At 34.0% G+C, this 22526-nt stretch overlaps 1 protein-coding gene across 4 annotated transcripts in view; it reads left to right on the top strand.

Annotated features, from left to right (window-relative positions):
- The window catches only part of CNKSR2 (connector enhancer of kinase suppressor of Ras 2), a 334822-nt gene that overhangs the window by 171979 nt on the left and 140317 nt on the right, over window positions 1-22526 (top strand). For 2 of the 4 annotated variants that reach the window (XM_027868505.1, XM_027868495.1), the window contains exon 9: window positions 12476-12622. The exons of the other annotated variants lie outside the window; for them this stretch is intronic. In XM_027868505.1, coding sequence (XP_027724306.1) covers window positions 12476-12622 — 147 coding nt within the window. The remainder of the gene's footprint in view (window positions 1-12475; window positions 12623-22526) is intronic. 4 annotated transcript variants of the gene reach the window in all.

Here is a 22526-nt window from a genome sequence, read left to right as displayed (position 1 = left end):
GATAGATAGATAGATAGATAGATAGATAGATAGATAGATAGATAGATGGATAGATAGATAGATATACACAGACACACATGTATATGTGCATATGTATATATATATATGTGTGCATACATAACACATATTTATAGATACACCCTATAAAGAAAGAAATCTGTATATGTCATGTCGGATATACATAGACACACATGTATATGTGCACATATGTCATGAATTATACACACATATACACCCATACTACTATATTTAAAACAGCAGTAGAAAGGGATACCCCTATACTGGCCTTACTGAGTCTATATATTAACTTATGGAGAGAGGCAGGCATATTAACAAGCCAAAGAGATCTATTAAGAGCTTAGATTATATTTGTTGGAGATGAAGGTTAGGCTATTGAAGTTATGTCATTTTTTGCTATGACGTGGGAGAACAATAATGGTTAGTAACTCACATTTCATTATGTTCCTGTCTTAAGAAATCCACTAGAGAGTGCCTGTTCAAATGTTGGAACATTTGATGATAGGGAAAAAAACTCCACAGAAGGTTTACAGTAAATGAAAAAAGCATTGGCTTGCCACAACTATCATTCTACACAAAACTGGGGCAACACACTTGACTCTTTCTCTTGTGTGTGTGTGTGTGTGTGTGTGTGTGTGTGTGTGTGTGCATTCACCCATAGAGGATTATAAAGTAACACTTTTTCTTCACCTATTCATTTGTCTCTCAGAATATAAAAGACTAAAACAAATTTGTATAAATTCAGAATATAATATAATCATGACTCAAGGTTAACTGTAAACTTGGGTCAAATAAAATAACAGCTGCTGGGAAGGGCCCAAACTGACTTCCTTCAATAAGTATTCTTTTGAGTTGGAGTGCATGCTTTAGAGTAGCTAGTTTACTTTTGATGTGGTGTCTTTTTTTCTACTACAAAGGAAATGAAATAATTAGTTCTTATTTTTTTTGCCTTTACATAAATGATTTTGTAATCTTTTCTCAAGGAAATCTTTTTTTTAGTCATTTGCTTTGTTAAAATATCAATACTAAAATTTTGCTTAGTGTGAGTGAACTATGGATGATTTCTGGCTAATCTTAATTACATAGTTTCATGTTATTGTGGAAATTAAAATTCTAGCTCTTTAGTAGAATGAGTTTTCTTCGAAGACTATTCTTTGATACATTTGACACATGCATAATTCATGATTTACCTCTTTCATTGCAATGAATGAGTGATTGTGGAAGGGGCCAGATGAGGATTCTTCCAAATGTACTGTAGTTTAATTTTGTAAACCTTGTTCATTAATATTGTACTAAAGAGGAAAAAATTAGACAAATTTCTTAAACTGATAATGTTGATTAAAGTCTTAAAAGTATAAATCATTAAGCATTGCAAAGTCTTTGGTATTAATAACTTCTTCAGAAGACACAAGTGTGTTATAATTTGTTAGTTTTAAGTTGAAATTTGCATGCAATTTTCTACACATCAGCTTGTATCAACCAGTTAAAATGTGATGGTGGGTGGATATGCATTAGAGGGAATATGTTGTTTCTATCACACACTTTAAAATTGTCTTTGTCATGTTGCAAAGGAACAAAACTCTGCAGAGAATATGTCTTCACTTGGAACATCTGCTACAAGCACCATTTACTAGCTTTAGAGGAAGAGTTTTATGTTAAATTGAGTTTGTTCATGGTTTTCAAAAGGATCAAGAAGATATTCTTCCAGGGATGAATAATACCAGCACAGATGGCAAGATACATCCCTTGAAAAAGTCTGCCTTTTTAAAATTTCACTTCCCAGAATATTTTAGCTTCACGTTGGCCATAACTTCCATTGCATGTGTATTGTCTGTATCTGTCTAGCTGTGTTGATGGCAAATATTACTCTCTACCTTGTTGGGACAGAGGGTGGATCTATCATTTTCCACACATGGTTAGAGAATGTTATGCTACCCTACCATAATTCTCTCACATGTATCATAACTCTAAAAAAGGAGTAGGTGAGGGGAGCACCCCAGAGGGACCCAGACGGAGCTTAATTTCTTCCATCCACGACCCCACAGGGGATATTATGGTACTTTCTACACTCAAAGGAGGTATATTGAGCCTTATATAGATAACAGCATTAGGAAGTTAAATATGAGCATTATATTCACCAGCTTCTTCTAGGAGCCTCCATTCATAAAGCATATACTTTTTTAAAAAATAGTAAACTAAGAGAAGAATTGAAGAAATGTACCTTCCTCCCTTCTTTGTAGAGGTCAAGGATTGTGGATGTAGAATATTTAATAAACTGAAGTATACAGTTGATGAGTTGGTTGGTTTTGCAGAATTCCTTTTTGTTTTTTTTTAATTAACTCTTTATTACAAGGGATGGCTCATGAGGAAATTGGGATAGGGATATATTTATAAATGAAGGTGATGTCAAAACAAAAACCATACTTAAAAAAATGAGATTTTTAAGTGATTTTGGGAAAAGTCTAGGCATGAATTCTAGACATGATGATAAATTATATAGTCTATCATTTAAAGACCAGTATAGCTAATTTTGGTGAGGTTCATCACTAAAGTGGCCAGAGTGTGATTAATTTCTTGGTCACAACAATATTTAAAGACCATCTACTAAGTCACAGGGGTGGTGTCATCTTTATCAGTAGAGGGAGTACCCATAGCAAAGAAATCACAAGTATATTTCCAGTATTTAATCACTGTTTAGGTCAAAGAGTACTTTATGCTCATTCAAAAATCTCTATTCCTTCAATCTGTCTGTTTTGTGTTATTCAGTCCTCTGTAAAGAAAAAAATCATTAATCCCTGTTTCATAATAATTTCATTCATTTGAAGACATTATTAGTTGACCTCCTCTTTTCTAGTATGAGTATTCCTATTTCCTTCTGCCAGGCCACATCATGTTGAAAGACCTTTGAACTTAGAGTCAAAAGATCTAGCTTTGAGTCCTGGCTGTTTACCTACTTCCTTTTCAATAGTGGACAAATCATTTGGCTTCAGTCTCCTCCTCTGTAAAATAGGGATTTCTCAGTTCTCCTCTACCTCTATCCAATGACCTATTTATTATCCCCTTAATTAGTGTTTTCGTCCTCCTCTAGAATGACCGTAGATTTTCATATCCCTCTTAATGGTGACCTTTATTATAGACCATGCTTTTAAGGCCACAATTAATGCTGTGTGAAAAGGGAAAGGATTACTTTCTCTGCCCAACATGGACAGTTTACTTTGAGCTCTCTGTTTTTAGTTTCTTTAGCTTTTAGTTGGTATTGCAGCTCGATATTATTAACTCATTTTCAACTTGTGATCTGTTATGACACCTCACAGACTTTTTCTACCCTATTTGTGGGTAGTTGTTTCTTTTCATTCCTGCGCTTATGTGGGGCCCTTCCAAAGCAAAATGTTGCTCCTCATCCTGGCATATGATACTCCATTATCATTTAGCAATTTCATTTTCCTTGAATATTAACAGCAGCTGATGGGCAGGCATAACATTAGGCCAAGTACTGTGGAACTTTTTCTGGGAGAATCCATATGAGAAGCCTAACCTTTGCATAGCTGTAGATATTAAAACTGAATAAGAGATAGTAGTAACTCAAAGAAGTATGCTACATATGTTTTTTCTATAAGAGGCCAAGTATAACCTTGTATAAATTAAGTGCAGGCTGTTTTTTCCAGGAAATCTCTGTGCTAAGGTTTATGACAGAGGACAAAGAATTCCTGGACAAAATAGAAAAAAAATCTATGAAGGAAGTCAGGAAACATAAAATGTGGATAGAGTATAGGAAAATAAATTTTGAATCACTGTAATTCTATTACACATATTTTACTTTTCCCTTAGAAAATAGATCTAGGTTTTCTGAGAAGGAATCAGAATTCCATGCTTCGTGGAAACATAAAGTGAACCCACAGGTACTAGAAGGTTCAGGGAAACCTATTACTGGTCAAAATAAAAAGTCACTTAGTGGACCTCAGTAGCTCCTGCTGGGCAATATGACCATGTACATAAGTACACATGTGTAAACAGTGTGTGTTCTGTCTTCCTGGGGATCATATTCAAAACATGACAAAAAGCCTGTCAAAACTTAACAAATCTACTTACCTCTACCTGCTTTTAGTGATTCATGAATCTGCCAAACTTCTTAAGATGAAACAAAAGGACACTTAAATCCTAGGAAGGAAAATTAAGGACTTGAGCTCACACATGGTACTATTATTGCATCTTTTAATTGAAAACTGACATTTTGGAAAAGAAAGGATTATGTGCTAACAGATAATCTTACTTGACAATCTTCTAATTATTAATATCAAGTAAGGCAGGAAATAAGGACACACATGCTCATCAAAGGTATTTGCCCCCTGTCATGAAGGATGTGTAGTACAGATTCCAAATTGATGAGAAAGTTCCTAGAGATTTTGAGGTCTATAAGTTCCCATTTGTGCATGACTGGGTATGCTTGACCATCAATCTTTCCTGAAATATGACAGAGTCCTTAAGGAGATTCTGTAAAAACTGAGTAACTTCTGTTATAAATAATTAAAGCTATCTGAAAATAGAATCAGTTTCTTCATTAGGTAGCAAGTTTTTATAATTTGGGGGGGGCAGAGCTAGTTGAGGTGTTTATAAGAACCCAGATCATGCATTTGTAGAGGTGACTACTGTGTTCAGTAGAATTTTGTGCCAGATAACTACTGAGATACTCTTCTTTAACTCTATAAATCATGAAATATGATTGGTAGGTAACAGTGATTTTGGTGTTCCTAAACATATAGCTTAGATCCCGGCTTATGTAAATGGTGTTATACTTTACTAAATTGCTAAGGCACTGACAAATTTGCTATGAGTTAGCATATTGAGATGGCTTTGACCAGACCATTAGACTCATAACTTAATTTAAATAAGTAGATGAAACCTGAAACTGCTCAAATTTGTTTCAAATAGTCTCCAAAAGAAAAGTCCTTGTCATTGTAACCAAAATAACTAAAATAACTACCTCTTCATTTGCTAAACTGGCTTCCTTCTATGAACACATATTCTTTGAATCCATCCAGTATCTATTCACCTGTCATAATCACATTACTAGGCTTTCTTGTTGTAGGGCACCAAGAGAAAAATTCTTCTGATGAAGCCATGCTGACATTTAGCAATTACCAATTCTGCAAACCTTCATAAACCACCCTTCATAGCACTTTCTAGAATTTTTTCAGGACAAGAAAACAACCTCACTTAGTTCCTTTCCATAGTCTCTCAAAGTATAATAGTGGCTCAGTAATCATACCTCTCAGTTCTGGGACTGGGAACTTGAAATCAACTTGGGTACTCAGGTGCCTTCTGATTCTCTCCTTGCTTTTCTTGGATTTCAGCTCTCAAGTAACCATTTCTGTTTTGATTCTTCCTGTCTAGTGTATATACTAATGATTGAATTATCCAATAGTTATCAAAGAAGCTAGGCTTTCCATGGATTCTAACTCACTTTGGTAAAGTCACAAATTCTCCTTGATACCTGCCTCCTTTGTTCCCTTCTTTTAAAAGGATACTAAGGGAGAAAGAGCCCTTTATCTGGAGTAGGGACCTGAGTTCAACTTTTAGCTCTGCTACTTAATATGATATGATATTGCACAAGTAATTTAACGTTTATGAACTTCATTTCCCAAATTTGTGGAACCAAAGGGTTGAAATAGAAAATCTCTAAGGTCTCTTCTGGCCATTATGCCTCTCATTCAGAGTTTCCTTGCTTTTCATCACATGACATTTAAAAAACTTGCTTCCTTCATATAGTAATTCCCTTTTGGGTGCATAGGATCAATTACTAAATGTTTGGTGACTACCTACCATGTGACTGTCTTTTGTTTTTTTTTTTGTATCCTCATCACTTAGAACAGTGCTAGACACATAGTACCTTCAAGACTTATCAAATACTAGTTGCTTAATACTCACTGGCTGCTTATCTGACTGGTTTGGTCTGCAATTCTTAATTACTACGAACATCTATTAGCTAAATGCATTTTGTCAATTTTAGACATTCCCTTTCCTTACTCGTTTCTGTGGAGCAGAGTACATCAAATCATCTGACCTAGCAGAGCATTTTTAGAACCGAAAAGGATCTTTTATAACATTGGTTCTTATCCTGGGGTCTCTTGTGGCCCTCACCAAGAGGACCATGGATAAATTTCAGGAGATCCATGAATTTGGATGGGAAAATGACACCTTTCTTTTCACTGACCCCTCTTCATGAGCCAGAAAGTAAATGTGAACAACATTCATGACAGTCTTTGCCCATTAGGACTGGCTTGTTCTTGCAAAATCCCTACATATCTCTAGTGATCTCTAGAGGTGTCATTTATTTTTAAGATTGGTATTAGTTCACTTTAATGTAATTGTGCATATCTAGTATCTTAAAATCAAAGAATTGGCTACTACTACTTTTAAAAGAGTGGGAATTCTTCCTCTAATACTTTACTAGCTCATGAAATAAAGACATCACACTTTATGGTTGGCAAAATCACTTAATAACCTCATTTGCACAATCAAAATGATAAGCAGTATAATTAATTCATTATTAATTTTTTAACCCTTGGCCCCATGTTGAATTTCTATTGATTTTAGACAATAGAGTAGAGCCCATAGGAAAGGAAAATTTCTTTCTTGGGTTCCACTGGAAATAACTCAATTCTCATTATGCTTGTCTAAAAAGACATGAGGTGGATTATAAGGAGAGTCTTGGTGAGAGGAGGAAGGTGATTCAGTATTTGGGATGTGGCAAGTTATTCCAGGAAGATGGAATAGCATGAAATTAAGTAACAAGTTGGCTGTGGGAAAATACAAACAATTCTTTGATTTTAAGATACTATATATGCACAATTACATTAAAGTAAACTAATACCAATCTTAAAAATAAATGACATCTCTAGAGATTACTAGAGATATGTAGGGATTTTGCAAGAACAAGCCAGTCCTAATGGGCAAAGACTGTCATGAATGTTGTTCAGCTTTACTTTCTGGCTTATAAAGAGAAACTATGGTTTTTGTGAGTTTAAAGTTATTTAAGATTTGAGGGTCTTCCAGCTCATCTGTGGGAAAGAGGAGAAGGTGATGATGTTAAAATGTGATACAGATGGAAAGAATGAAGGACTGTTGAAGTTATCCAGAAGGAAAAGAAGGGCCCATGATGTAATTAAACATCATGGTATATGGCAGAAAAAAAGATTAGTAGACTGAAATTTCAAAAACAAAGGCCTTCTTCCCTCTTAAGAGAATTCTAAGAATGCTTAGAAATGTTTTTTCTCTCTTGCCTCTTATATGAAGCATTTAATGGAACTATTATGTTCCTATCTTTTTTTTTAACTCTGAGAAACCTTTGAAGTTCTATTTAGTTCTGGATGCTCAAGAGAGATCATGGTGGCCTTCAAGAATTGGAGCTGAAGTTTTTCTCAGATCATTAAAAATGTATTTTAATGCTTTCCTGATATATCTGACAACCTTAAGTAATGGATTTCTGACCTGATTAGTACATTAATTTTAAAAATCTATCTCCAAACAGTTAATTTGTGCTCCAACAAATATAATTCAACTCTTTCACATATTGTCCTAACATTTGTGTTGCACCTACTATGTGTCAGGCACTGTGCTAAGCACTTTACAATTATTATTTCATTTGATCCACACAGCAAATCCTGAGAGAGATAGGTGCTGTTATTATCCCTATTTTAAAGAGGAGAAAACTGAGGCAAATGGGATAAGTGACTTGCTCAGGATCATGTAGTAAGTGTTGGAGCTCACATTTGAACTCAGGTCTTCCTGACTACTAGACTGTATCTACTGTGCCACCTATCTGCTTCACAGTATTTGGCTTTCTGTTTCTGCATTTTTATTGAATATTCCCACTACTTAACAAACTATGCTGATTAGTTACTTCTTAACATTGATAAATGTCTAGCTAATGTATTTCCATTCTTGGGATAGGTCCAAGTTCTTCTTTCTGTTTTGTTTTTAAATATTGTTTAGCTATTGGTAATGGTTCAAGGAAGATTATTGAGAACTACTAGATTTGATTATAATTTAATGTTTTAAGATACTCAAATTCACTAACTTCCTTAGAATTAAATAGCCATTCTCAATGCTAATCTAGCTCAATGCTAATCTTCCATACATCAGAATGTAGCTTTGGTGTTGTCAGTACCAGTTACTGAAGGTATAACATTATCTCCATTTGGAAGTAGAGACAAAAGAATGCTAGGTGGGAAGATTTAGAATCTAGATGAAATTTCATATGGAATAACATGTCAGAGTTTTTAATCTCTATCTGCATAAGTTATTCACTTATATCAGCTGAGAAAAGGAGGTAAAGGATCTTGTATTTCCTATATTTCTAGTGCTCTTTTCTTAGGACTGTGCCACATGAAGTGATGATGCTTGCCTTAACCAAACCAGTGGCCTGGGTGATTAAAGAAGTTAAAGGAAGAAGATGATGATGTTTTTTGTCTTTCAAATCTGATATTCCTCCCCTTTATTTTTCTATATATGTAATCATGTAAAATATTTCCATATTAGTCATTTTGTACAAGAAGACTTGAATAAAAAAAAAGAATGAAAGTAAGTAAAAATAGTATGCTTCAGTCTGTATTCAGATATTATCAGCTCTTCCACTAGAGGTAGAGAGCATACTTCATCATGAGTCCTTTGGGATTGTATTGGATCATGTATTGCTGAGAATTGCTAAGTCATTCACAATTGATCATCATACAATATTATGGTTACTGTGTATAATGTTCCTCTGGTTCTGCTTACTTTACATTGCATCAGTTCCTGTAAGTCTTTCCAGGTCTTTCTGAAATCATCCTGCTTGTCATTTCTTGTAGCATAATAATATTCCATCACGATCATATACCACAGCTTGTTTAGAGCTATTTCCCAATTGACAAGCATCCTCTTAATTTCAAATTCTTTGCCACTAGAAAAAGAGAGCTATAAATATTTTTGTACATGTGAGTCCTTTTCCCCTTTTTTAATTTCTTGGGGATATAGAACTGGCAGAGGTATTGCTATGCATAGTTTTATAGCCCTTTGGCCATAGTTTCAAATTGCTCTCTAGAATGATTGGATTAGTTCACAACTCCACCAACAATGCACTAGAGTCCCAGTTTTCCCACACCCTCTCCAACATTTATCATTTTTTTCTTTTTTGTCATGTTAGCCAATCTGATAGGTATGAGGTGGTACCTCAGAGTTGTTGTAATTCACACTTCTCTGATCAATAGTGATTTAGAGCATTTTTCATATGATTATAGATAGCATTGATTTCTTTGCCTGAAAACTGCCTGTTCATATCTTTTGACCATTTTTCAAATGGGGAATGACTTGTATTTTTATAAATTTGACTCAGTTATCTATACATTTAAGAAATTAGGCTTTTATCAGATATACCTGTTGCAAAATTTTTTCCCAGTTTTCTGCTTTCCTTTAATTTTGGTTACCTTGGTTTTATTTGTGCAAAAACTTTTTAATTTCATATAATCAAAATTATCTATTTTGCATTTTGTAATGTTCTCTATATTTTCTTTGATTTAAAATTCTTCCCTTATCAATAGATCTGACAAATAAACTATTCCATGCTCTCCTAATTTGAAGATGGTGACTTTTAAAACATTAATGTATCATTAGCTGTTGAAAATGGACATACTGAAAGAACATGTGGCAATCTAGAGTTGCCCGCGTCATAGTGCATTTATGCTTAAATAACTCTTTGAATAAAAGAATAGCTTATTGAAATTATTGCTATTGTTTATGTTTTAGAGGCAATTCTTGCTTAGGGATATTTTCTATTTCTCCCAGTTGGAACTCAATAATAGTCTACTCACTTCATCATCTGTGCTGGCTAAGTAGTCTTCCTTTGTAGGAAGGACAGACATTAGGATGTAAACTCATATTGTATTTTCTTCTTCCAGTGCAGAAATGGTTTCTATGACATCCTGATTACCAAATGCATCAGTGTACATATGCTTTTGCAGAGAATTCCTTCTTAAAGTATATAGTAAGGCTTTTTCCCTAGCTCCATCGCTGTAGTTGATCCTTATTAGTTGGATTATCAAATGAGTTCACATATTTGAAAATCCTTTGGGAAAAATTAAAAGCTTTTTGCAAACATGTAGTGGAATCATCACCATAGAGCCTTGAATTGCCCAGCTCTCCCTGTTGTTGTCATTGTTGTTGTTGTCATGTCAGTCATGTCTGACTCTTCATGACCCCATTTGGGGTTTTCTTGGCAAAGATACTGGAGTGATCTGCCATTTCCTTCTCTAGTTCATTTTACAGATGAGGAAACTAAGGCAAACAGAGTTAAGTGACTTGCCCAGGGTCACACAGCCAGTATCTGAGGCCAGATTTGAACTCAGGAAGAGAAGTCTTCCTGACTTCAGGCTTGGTACTCTATCCACTGTGCCACCTACCTATTCCTATTTAGGATTTAAATTTATACCTTGAAAGGACCTAGCCCAATCCCCTCATTTTATAATTCAGAAAACTGAGACCCAAAGATATAATAGCACTTATACACAGCTAGTAAGTGACAGAGGTGGGAATTAAATTCACCTATTCTGATTCTAAACCCAAAACTCTCTTTTGACCATCCCTTTTTAGAATCAATTCCTTGCCTTCATTCTCCATCTCTCTTCCCAATTTAAATGTAATTGGGATTTTTAACTTCATAAGAATATTCTTATATTTAGATTTAATTCAACTATAAAATGTGGTTCCACTTTATCTCTTATCCCTTTATCAATTATCCCTTTCATATTTCTGTCTTTTAAGTAGAATTCTAAACTGAAATCAAGTTATATTAATCAATCAATATTTATTAAGCACCTTGTCCATAAGAAGAAACTGCTGAAAACCCACCATACTGTCTTGCATCATTCTAAACTAACTCCTTCCTAAGTTACTTGCTCATTACAACTTCTGAGTGTTCTATGCTGCCTTTTTTGGGAAAAACCAGCCAGCATAAGAAGGGGCAAATAGTCCCTCTTTATATGCAGCTAACTAACAGAAAAAGCTTACTTGCTTTCTTTTCTTGATGACTAGGAAGAAATTAGGCAGACTGCTAAATGTAGGTTTTGAAGCTCTCCTCTCAATTCAAACTAACTTGGGACCTAAGGTACTTTTCAGAAGAAATTCTGACAATTGTGGTTATCTTCTTGGGGGAGAAAATTGTTTCTTTGTTTTTTAATCTCTTTGCTAAGTGTAATGTTTTCAACAAACTTCAAGGTAATAAGAAAATGTGGCATCTGTTCCCAGCACCTCCTATGAAGCTGGGTTCCAGGATTTCAGCTGTTTGGCACTCCATCATAAGTTAATGCATAAAACAAATTAATGGAAATAATGCTGCCTGTTTTTATAAAATAAAAATGGATAATGAGTGAAGTAATTTAGAAGGGCTAATGGTTAAGTCAGATTTTGGAGGATTTTTCAAGTACTTCATTGTAATTAGATAATATGTTTGGGGATGGCATTCAAATAAGATAGCTTCATTAAATCCTACATATTGCATCTGAAGTTTATGGACTCATTTGGCATATAGTTGCAGTAGTTGTTGCATGCAAGTAATATTACCTTGTCATTTTTTATTTTAGTTTTATAGCCCAGTAAATGTTTCTTTATTGAACCTTTCTTCCATACATCAGAATGTAGCCCTGCTGTTGTTAGTACCAGTTATGAGGATATGACATTGGCCCCATTTGGAAGTAGAGACAAAAGAACCATATAGACTTAAAAGAAGGTGAGGGAGGGGGACAACTATAACTCAGCATTTAAATTCAGGATGTTGTTTAGTCTTGTTCCATATTTTTTTTCTGTCATATGAATGCTTAGAGTGCCTGGCACAGTGGATAGAAGGCTAACTTCAGAATCAAGAAAATGTGGGTTCAAGTTCTGTCTCTGGCACATCCTGGCTGTGTGACTCTGAACATGTTATTTAACCTCCCCCATGCCCCCATGTAACTCTCTAGCTGCAAGTTGGAGAGCAGGTATGACCTGCACTGGTAGATGGAGTTTTCTTATAGGGAATTCCCTACACGAATGAATAACAAATCTATGCTTCTACCCTCCCTCCCCCCAAAGAAAAATGAGTATTTAATTTTAAAATGAAGCTCACTGTTAGGACTAGAGAGAAGAGCAATCTCAATTGTGGCATTGCTTTCCATTGTAACTTAATGTGCTCCATAAAGAATGTTTGTTGTAGACTTTGGTCTTCTGTGGTATATGTCTTTTGTATTGCCTGGTAATAGATCCTATTGGGATAACTTGGTTAATTAATTCAAAGATTCATTGTTGTTGTTGTTTCCTTGAGTTTAAATCCTAAAAATGTTTATGGTGGTACACCTATGATGTCATTTTTACTAATCTTATTAAAGGGGGAAAACATGGAATCTTGAATGCTGTACCTCAATTTTATTGTGATGATTTTGCTGGTTACCAGGTGGGGTGGCAGTTGAAAAATTTGGTGAATGCTCTACGAGAGGACCCGAGTGGTGTTATCTTAACTTTGAAAAAGCGACCTCAGAGCATGCTTACCTCAGCACCAGCTTTACTGAAAAATATGAGATGGAAGCCCCTTGCTCTGCAGGTAATGAAGCTTAATCATAAGTCATACACCATCATTGTAGCCATAGATTACCGCAGTGATGCTTCTTTATTATTGTGCCTCATCTCAGCAGCACATGGATTAACTTTGTATGCTTTGGAAAATTTGTTTGTGAAATGATCGCTTCACAGCTTGCCCTGCTAGGCTCAATTGTGGTCAAATTTGATAGGGTTATTACAATTAATTTCTAATCTATAAATGGCCTTTCCCCTCTCCCATCCCACCTCTTCATCAGTTGATTTACAGACATTTGAAGCATTATCCAGAGAACCACAGGATATCTCCTGTGGAAAGATGCATAAAACATGAAACTGTATGGTTTCCTTTTGTGCAATCATACTTACTTCTAAAGGTTTTATTTTTACATGACACACACACACACATGTGCATGTACACACATACAGAGTTTAGACACACTAAATCATAGCTCACAGAATAGTTTTTGAATGTCACAACAGAATAATTTATAGTATCATGAAGTAAATGAGTTGCACTTTAGTTCTGAAAATTAAACAGTTTGAACTGACCCTTTCTTTCATCATATCCTTTACATAGTAATGATAAATAATAATAATATAAATTGGTAGATAATACTAGAGTGCCAAAAATTTGGAAATCATTGCATTGGAATTTCAGTGTTTTATTTCAGCAGGAACCATCATCATGATATATTACTCTGGACATTGTTAAAATTATAGTCATTAAGAAACAGTTATCTACAGGGTGATGAAAGTATGCCATTGATTGATGAAAGATGAAAAAATTTCCCCATTATGATTAAGACATGATCTTTAATCACACTACAGAACTTCTTTTTTCTTTAATGAAATCTCCATTTTAAAAAGACTATTATCCTGTCTGAAGAAAGAGTTGATTTTGAAAAAAAAAAATTGAAGTGCCCCATAGAACCTTGCACATTGTCCAGGTTAAAAAGAAGAAAAAGAAAGATATACAAATACCATTGCTGCCACTGCTGCTTAAAATATTAACAAGTTTTATAATTGTCACTAATACTTTTCATAAATTACTTTTCTAATAGCTAAACTTTCCACTATTTTTCAATATGAACAGCTTTATACATTTTATAATGTTGTGTCATTCATTGGACCAAAATTTAGCATTATAGTTGAACCAAATGAATAAGTCATTGAATTGTTTCTACAATAAGGTCTTTGAATTTCTAGGTCTCTTTTTTTCCCTGAAAGAATACATATGTACACTGTTAATCAACAATAACTAATGTGGACATTATTTCTAATGTTTAATTAAGGATCTCTGCTAAACTACAAGATAAAAAATTTGAATGATTTACTAAACCAAATTTTAGCATGTCAGAAGTGGGCACTAGATGCTCTCCCATCATTTCATGGCATTCTATTTACTCACTGCATCATAAGTTGCTTTGTTCTTCCACCCTATTGTTTCCCATTGGCATAACTTACACGGAAGAGCCTTCATCAGGGTCAAATGGGTGGGGGTCATAGTTGAGATGAAAATGAAGGCTCTTTTTTCAGAGGTTGCCTTCATTTTCCATAAATTTGCAATGATAATGAGTAATTCTTTTTTTAGCCCCTCATCTCTCATTTCAAACACCAAACAATCAGTTCCATGTTCTGTGCACATTATTCGGAAAGAATATCTTGACTAAAGATATTAATGATTTTTCCCCCTACTTTTAGAATGTGGCTACAAACACAAAATGAAGTGGAGAATTAAGGTAACGACAGTATCCAAATAAGAATCACTTTTGACTGAACCGAAATAATTAAGGGAAGAGTATCTTCTTCAATTGAATAATTGCTCTAATTACCTCACTTTCTCAAGTACATTTGGAGGGACATTGAGAAAGCAGGAGAATGAGAACTTTGATAGAGAACTGCTTCAACCTATTCCTCATGCCAGAATTATGATAGAATAAGCCTAAAAACATTTTAGACCTATTCCCTAGACACCAAGAAATCTGTACCATTAGTTCACCAATTGAGTTTATTCCTCAGTGTCATTTTATTGTAGCTAAGTGTTATTCTCAGGGTCAGATTTTTCACATAGTTCTAACAGACCAAAATAGCACCAAAATTCTAGGACCTGTGTCTCACAAGTTGCATATAGATATTTTTGCAAGTGACTTCTTTCTGTCATAGAAAATAAGATATAGAGAAGTCACTATTCTGTCCTTTCTGGAACAAGTGAATCTTTACAAGTAAAGGAAGATCACTTTCAGACCGAACACTTTCTAATGGAGTCAAGGATGCCCTTATGGAGAGGCTGTATGCTGTGGGATTTAAAGGATAAGGAAAACTCTGTTTCACCAGGAATGTTTCCCCAGTGTCTATTGCAGAGTTATCAGATTCATCCATGAGGTCAGGTTTTGATTGTTACAATGAAAAGAGAAGTGACTCTGGAGATAGAAGGTGTGAAGTCAAATCTAGGAACTGACACTACCTGTGTGATCTTGGGCAAGCAACAAAGTCCTTGGGTCTCAGTTTCCTGTAGTAAAATGAAAGTATTGGATTAGATGGTCTCCAAGGTTTCTTTCAGCTTTAAATCAATCAATAAATAAACATTTATTAAGTGCCTACAGTGTGCCAAGGTCTGGTGATATATAAAGAGTCAAAAAATAGTCCCACGCTATCAAGGAGCATACCATCTAATGGAAGAGACAACATGCAAACAAATATATACAAGGCAAGCTATATACAGGATAAATTATCAACAGAGGAAAGACACCAAAATTAAGAGGGGTAGAAGAAGACTTTCTGTAGGAAGGTGGGATTTTAGTTGGGACTTCAAAGAAGTCATAGAAGGCAATAGAGCAGAGGAGGGAGCATCCCAGGCATAGAGGGAAAATGCCCATAGCTGAGAGATGGAGTGAGTATCTTCTGTGATCCTATGCTAGGGGAAAGGAAAGGGTAATAAAATGGTAGGTGATAAGGGAAACTGTACCTACTTACTCCCCAGCTAAGCCTGTGAATGGCTTTGCACTTTAGTAGCAAAATGGTTCTTTTGTAATTCTCATCCAAGGAATAGGTGCTAAAATTAAAAAACACTGAAGATCTACAGAATAGGAATAAATACTAATATCATTTTCAAGATATCTAGACATCCAGAGTCTTCATTTAATCATTTAGATTTATGATAGTCCAAAGTCCAGAATAAAGAAATTCTCCTTGTTCTCTTTTTATTTCATTCTTATTGTATCATTATTGATTAGCTCACTACTACTAGAACCCTCATAACTATGAAAAAATGGGGAAGAGTACAAAATTCTCAACATCATTTCTTTGAGTGTTTTTCATTTCAACTGTAAGTAGATGCTAAATTATTAGTCAAAGTTAATTCAAATTTGAGAATTCCATATGTAGGAAACCCAACAATACTTTGGCGTGTGTACAATCAAATACAGGAGACAACATGCAAACAAATACATACAAAGCAAACTATATAAAAGATAAGTATTAAATAATTAACAAGAGAAAGATCCTGCAATTAAGAGGAGTGGGAGAAGGCTTCCTGTGTTTGTTTTTCACCAGCTACCCCAAAAACGGTGTCTATCTAGATATAAAAGTATGGATAATCAATGGGTAGGTGCTAATGTATGTGTTCAAATTATTCTTTTAAATACATTTTATGCTCAACAATTATTTAAATTTTACAGGGATATTGTACTGCAAATTCCAATAAGTAAACCATAAATGAAGGTTATTCCCTTTATTTTAAACTAAAAACATAAAATCTAATTATGTTAAGCAAGGTTAAAACTTCAATAAACATTTTAGATTTTTTTTAGTTTTTCAAGTATTAAAAATAGTACTGATTCCAGTAGAAATAAGCCAATGATGGACTTTGATTTGGGTTCATTTGACTCTCCAGTCATGAAGTGGGATGAATTAACAATTAACAAGAGTAAATTATCCAACTTCCTTAGCACCCCTCACTTAGAACAAGTTCTTATTTCTGCATTTCTTAAAACTTGGAAGGTCTGAGATATATGTAGTTGTTGTCTCTAAAGGTACATTTTAAGAAGGAAAAGCTCCAGGCCTTCAAACAGCTCCTATTGCCATGTTCAACACTATCAATAACCTTCTAATGATGTATTAAACAGGCAAAACTTTTTGTCATGAGTTTATCATTATTGATAGCTATCTATGGATAACCAGATTGTCATCCCAGAGGCCAGTAGTAGCACTTCTTACTTTTAAGGTGAAATTCGGGAATAGATTGCATCTTCCATGCTGTGTTAGCAAAAACATCCCCTAGGGCTGCTTTACCTGGTAAATTGCACCAAATACTTAGAGTGATAGTGGAAAAAGAACAGAATGATTTCTTATTGAGGCTCGTTGGAATCAGGGAGAAATCACAATTCAATTGTGGGTTAACCATGGGAATACATTTTTTAGATACAGGTATTTTAAAATGATTATCCAAAGATCATTTAAATTGGTTCTTCTTGTGAAAAATGTCATTCAGGAATTGTGTGGGTGAATTAAATGGATACAGAATGATTTTCTTCAAAGGCAGAATGTTCCTTGAAGAGATTATTGGAATTTTTTGATTTTTTCGTAATGTACAGCGTCAAAAATTTCTCCTTAGAGAACATAACCTAAAATGATAATTGAAATTGGTGGAGATATGCATTTGGTGTGCAGATAGCATTTGACCCACAACTCTTCATAATACAAGAGCAAGCTATGTATTCTTGAAATTATATTCATAATCTGTTTTTTAGTTTATGATAATTATATTGTATTTCTAATCCATAATATCTACATTGTACTTACTTGTATGGTTTTGTTTTTTATTGTGACTTTTGCCATAGATGCCTATATATCTAAGTGCCAATTTTGCAAGATAATGAAATATTTTGGATGAACAGGAGAAAGTTTCTCTTTAAGAATGGGTAGAGAGGAAGAATCCTTTTTCAGCAATGAAAAGAGAATAGTTTTACAGTCATTATGTCCATCAAATAGCATTGTTTTCCCAGAATAACTGACAATGTTAATTATGTAAACATTAGGTATGTTAAAATAGACATTTTGCAGATGTATGTAATAATAAAATTATTTTAATATAAAACAGCACAAAATGCTGGCTTAAATATATTAGTAGTGATATATTTCAATCTGTAAGTGATTTTTTTGCAGGTAAAATAGTTTGGGTTTATTATTTCGAATAGGACAAAAACTAAAGGTAGAGATGAAGCCAGTGTTATTGGTAGAAATGGGGTGGGAGAATCGATGTTTAACCAAAAATGTAATTCTGCTTGACAGCAAGGCTCAAATGATTCCATTTTGCACATACCCAGATTAGTAAATAGCTTCAGGCAGCTGTCACATCACATTGCATTAGCCCATTGTTTCGGTAAATCAAATAAAATGTCTCAGATACATTTGTGTGTTTTAACTGAAATTAACAAAAGAATTGCATAATCATGATGTAGAAAGCTTCCCTATGTCTTACTTCCTTGATAGCATAAGCATGATATAGAAATTCAAAAGATTTTGCAGAACAATTTTGAATATACTCCTAAGACTAAAAGGTACTAAGAAAAGTAAATTAATATTCCTTCAAAGCAACACAGTACATTCAATGAGATGACTCAATGGGATAAATTAATCATTTATGAACTGATGCTTGACCAAAGATTAACAAGAACCTATGATTTAAAATTGTTGTGGTGATACAAAAGACATATTTTTTGTGAAAGCCACAATGTACATATATATTTATATACATATATACTTGTTAACTGATAGATTTATGTATAACTATAATCATTTGTTTATAGATATATAAGCATTATTTCTTGGTCAAACTCATAAACTCATGGGCTAAAAAGAAATCTATATTGTCTAAGTCATTTTGTAGCAAAGAAAAAATTTCTCATGTTCATGCAAAAATAATAAAATCTTTCCTGTTGCACAATATTTAGACACCAGAGAAGCTATCAAATAACTGAAGGGAAGAATCACTAATTTAGGATTTCTGGCACCTAGGCACTTTTCAGAATGGCTAGCCAAGCTATAACTAAGAGGCAGGAACTCTCCAATTTTGCAAATTAAAGGTAATGGATAATACAAAGATTGGACATGAAAAAATTAAAATTGTGTTTAATGACCAAAGTCACTGAATCCTTTGGACTTTTAGAAAAACTTTAGAAAAATTCTCAAGAATGGCCATCCATTCACAGCTCAGTATTCAGAATGATTTAACTTCTCTGGATCATTTCTTTGGCTCACCTATCGTAAGATGCTACATTTATATACACATATAAATCGATATGTCTATGTACATATACATGCAAGTGTTGATATGTAGATACATTTTGTGGGATGGGGGAATATAAAAAAGATATGTTATCAGTAACAAAAAGAAAATCTATATTCATTCCATGCTGGACAAATAGGAGATTTCAATTTATATGAACCTACAATGACCTCAGAGTGATGGCCTGGTTTCCAGATTGGTCTGATCAGATTTCTTTGTCTTTTTTTTTCTGGAATAGAAAAGAAACTATTGATTGTCATTGCATTAGTTGGTTTGAGTGTAAATAGAGTCTATTTAGTTTACTTCAAGATGTTCTTTGAATTGGAAGTTTCATTTATAGTGTTCTTTAGCTGTGTAAGGGTACATTCAAAATCAGTAGGTTTATATGCAGCAAAAGCAAAATAGTCTGATCAAGGTGGCAAGTTAAACTGATTTAGGTAAAAAGCATTATTTAAACTTTGTACAGGATACATAAGATGCAGAGCTGGAAGGGGCCTGGTAGTCAAAATCTTGATATTTTTCTTGAGGTAAAGATGAAGAGCGCTAACCAACCCTCTCATTTTGGAGATGAGAGAATTGTAAGAAATGAAGCAATTTACTTAATGTCACACATGTAGCAAATAAAAGAACTAGAAGTGTAACCCAAATTCTTGCTTGGCCATGTAAGGACTCATTTTCCTAGTGTCTGAGGCCATGTGTGTTTCAGAGATCATTCTCTCAAGTTTGACATCTTCCAGGAGTCTTGAGAAAACAATAAAACAGGTAGGTCCAATAAGAAAGTTTCAAATAGACTACAGCAATCTGTTGACGACATTGAAAAGTGTATGGCAAAAAGTCAAAGTCTTCAAATAATGTTGAACATGGATGAAAGGGATAGTTAAAGTTGTATAATACTTTATTTCCAGAGCATTATAAGTGGTTCCCAAAATGGTATCTCTAAACTGACTTGACAATATGGCAAGGTCAAAACATGAATTATATCTGTTAGAACAATAAAATTCCCTGGACTTTGTGTTGCCAGTTTGATGCAGCAGTATTAAATATATTCTGAGAGCTGGATTATGTTGGTGTGGTATTGAATTTGAATTAACTAGGAAGAGAATGATACTGCCTCCCAGAAGATCATCATGAGCCTTTGGTTAGAAGTTTTTAAATAAAATATGCTAACATTTGCTCTATTTTCAAGATTCTTATGCTCCAGGTCTTTTGACAAAGTGAGAGCACCATGCTATAATGAATTCCTTCCAATATGCACCAAATCCTTCCATAAGCCCTTTGGTACTACTTTCTAAGGCCCCACCCAGCCCCTTTGATTAAGATTCAAAATGAAGTTATGTCATACCAAACTGTGTACTATAGAGGGGATTTTTGAAGCAAAGTGTCAGGGCAATTATTGTAGAACTGCATATTAGACGTACCCTCTAATCATTGGCAACATAGCTATTGCAGATACATACACATGCCAACCTGAAATTGTGAGCAAAGTAGGGTGAGATGGAAGGACTGGAGAAGAGAATACAAAAATACCCTGCTTGACATAAAGATTCAAAACTACAAAATGGAGGAAGGGAAATAAGTGATCTTTGTTTCATCTGTCTTCTCTTAGCTCTGACATCCCATTAGCCATTAATGAAAGCAGTAACAGTTTTATTCCTTTATTATTCAGAATGTCATAAAGGGTGGTGACTTTCATGGGGGGAAATGGAAATAAATACTAGTGTGAACTTTATCCTGTTTTGTATTTCATTTTCTCTGTTCTTTCCCATTTAGTAAAAAAAAAAATAGTTAGCTAGTATTAATTTTATGCCATTGTATTTCATCAAATCTCATAGTGCACTCTTTGGAAAGAAATATTGTCTTATTTTCAGGTGACATATCCCACCTCCATAGAGGATCCCTGAGGAATCTCTCATCTTACATTCTATTGTCTTATTTCTCATTGATTGTTTCTACTATGACAAGTTTGACCTCAACTAAATATGCAGGGCAGGACCTAAGGAGCATAGTTGACTGGGGCTAAGTGATTTCCCCTCAGCTGAACTTATTTTTTTTATCTGGATTTATTTTCTCTCTCAACAAATAACTTAAATTTATTGGGTGCTGTTCTTCTCAAGTGGCATAAAAGATATCAGAGCATGACACAAATAGAATCTGCATGATTTTGAAGGAAGCAAGAGTGACTGGTGTTTGTAGTGAAGAAAGTTATAATATATCTTCCCAAATCCCACCAAGTTTCTCTGTTGCATTATGTAATGAGAAAACAAGAAAGTAAAATCTGCAATGATTACAAAAACTAAATCAGGTAAACAGAAAAAAAAATTTACTGCAGAATCAAATGTAAACCTGCAGAGGCTATATGAGATTGTAGAAGAGCCCTGGATTTTGGTTCAGAGACTCTCAGTTAAAATCCCAGATCTACCACTTACTGCTGTGACCTTGGTGGGCAAGTCATTTAACTTCCTTGAGACTCAGTCTCCTCATCTGTAAAGTGAGAGTGTTGAACTAGATGACCTCTAAGCTCCTTTCTAGCTCTAAATCTGTGATCCCAACTGATATCAAACAAAATAAAAGGAAACAAAAGAAATTGAGTCAAACACCAAAAGGACTAGTTAGCTCTGCTGAGGATATTTGAATGTGACATGCTGTATCCATTGTGTGGATTTCCACAAAATAAAAGAGGCATTGTGTTTAAGGAATATGCCACTTATTTCAGCTAGAAAATTTTTTCACATAATTATTTTGGTTAAGATTTCACCATTCACTATCACTCAGGTTTTTTTTTTGTCGTTGTTGTTGTTGTTTACTTGCTTTATTTTCAACTCATATGTTTAAATAAGATCTTGAATAATCAATATTTATACCATATGGCTATGTTGTTTGAAACATGGTGCCTTTTGCATCCTTTTATTGACTTCATTTCCTTCTCCTTCATTAGTTGTGCAGTTTTAAAAGTACTAGAGAAATGTTTGTATTTTCAAAATGGTATTTATTTATCCAGCCATGATTCTTTTATATTGCTATTTAAGTAGTTATTTTTCCTTTCCCACCAATCTGAAAATACTTAATACTACCTACTTCATATTTTATACTTCAACTCTCCACTGACCAACTAAAACTAAGCTCAAAGGATTTTGATTCTTGAAAATAATCTTTGGTTTGGTATTATGTTGAAGTGTGCTTAACAAATATTAATATTTCTCAATTTGTAAAATATGACTTATTTCTGATAAAGTCACTATCTCTAAGTATTTCTTTATATAACTTCACAGTGATGAGAGAATTAAGTATTGTCATGAATAATTATCAACTTTGAGGAATAATATTGAAATGCTCTTTTTGTATATAATCAGTTTACTAATCATCTATATATAATGATTGAAGTACTTCATTGTGTTAAAGCCCTAATGATTTTCCTTATCCATTTTATTTGCTTCAATGGTACAAGTATATATTTAGATAGAAATAGATATATGCACACTCATATTACACTTAGATCTTGCACCTACTACTATAAAAATCTGTATCAAACTATAATTATATGGTAAGAAATATAGCCTACAGGATGGTAATTATTTTTTGTAGTTTCTGATTAATTGTTCTTTTCCCCAAACAAAATGTAAAG

Source organism: Vombatus ursinus, unplaced genomic scaffold, assembly GCF_900497805.2.
Source record: "Vombatus ursinus unplaced genomic scaffold, bare-nosed wombat genome assembly UNPS02001419.1, whole genome shotgun sequence".
NCBI lineage: Eukaryota > Metazoa > Chordata > Mammalia > Diprotodontia > Vombatidae > Vombatus > Vombatus ursinus.
This window is presented reverse-complemented; position numbering and strand designations above follow the sequence as displayed.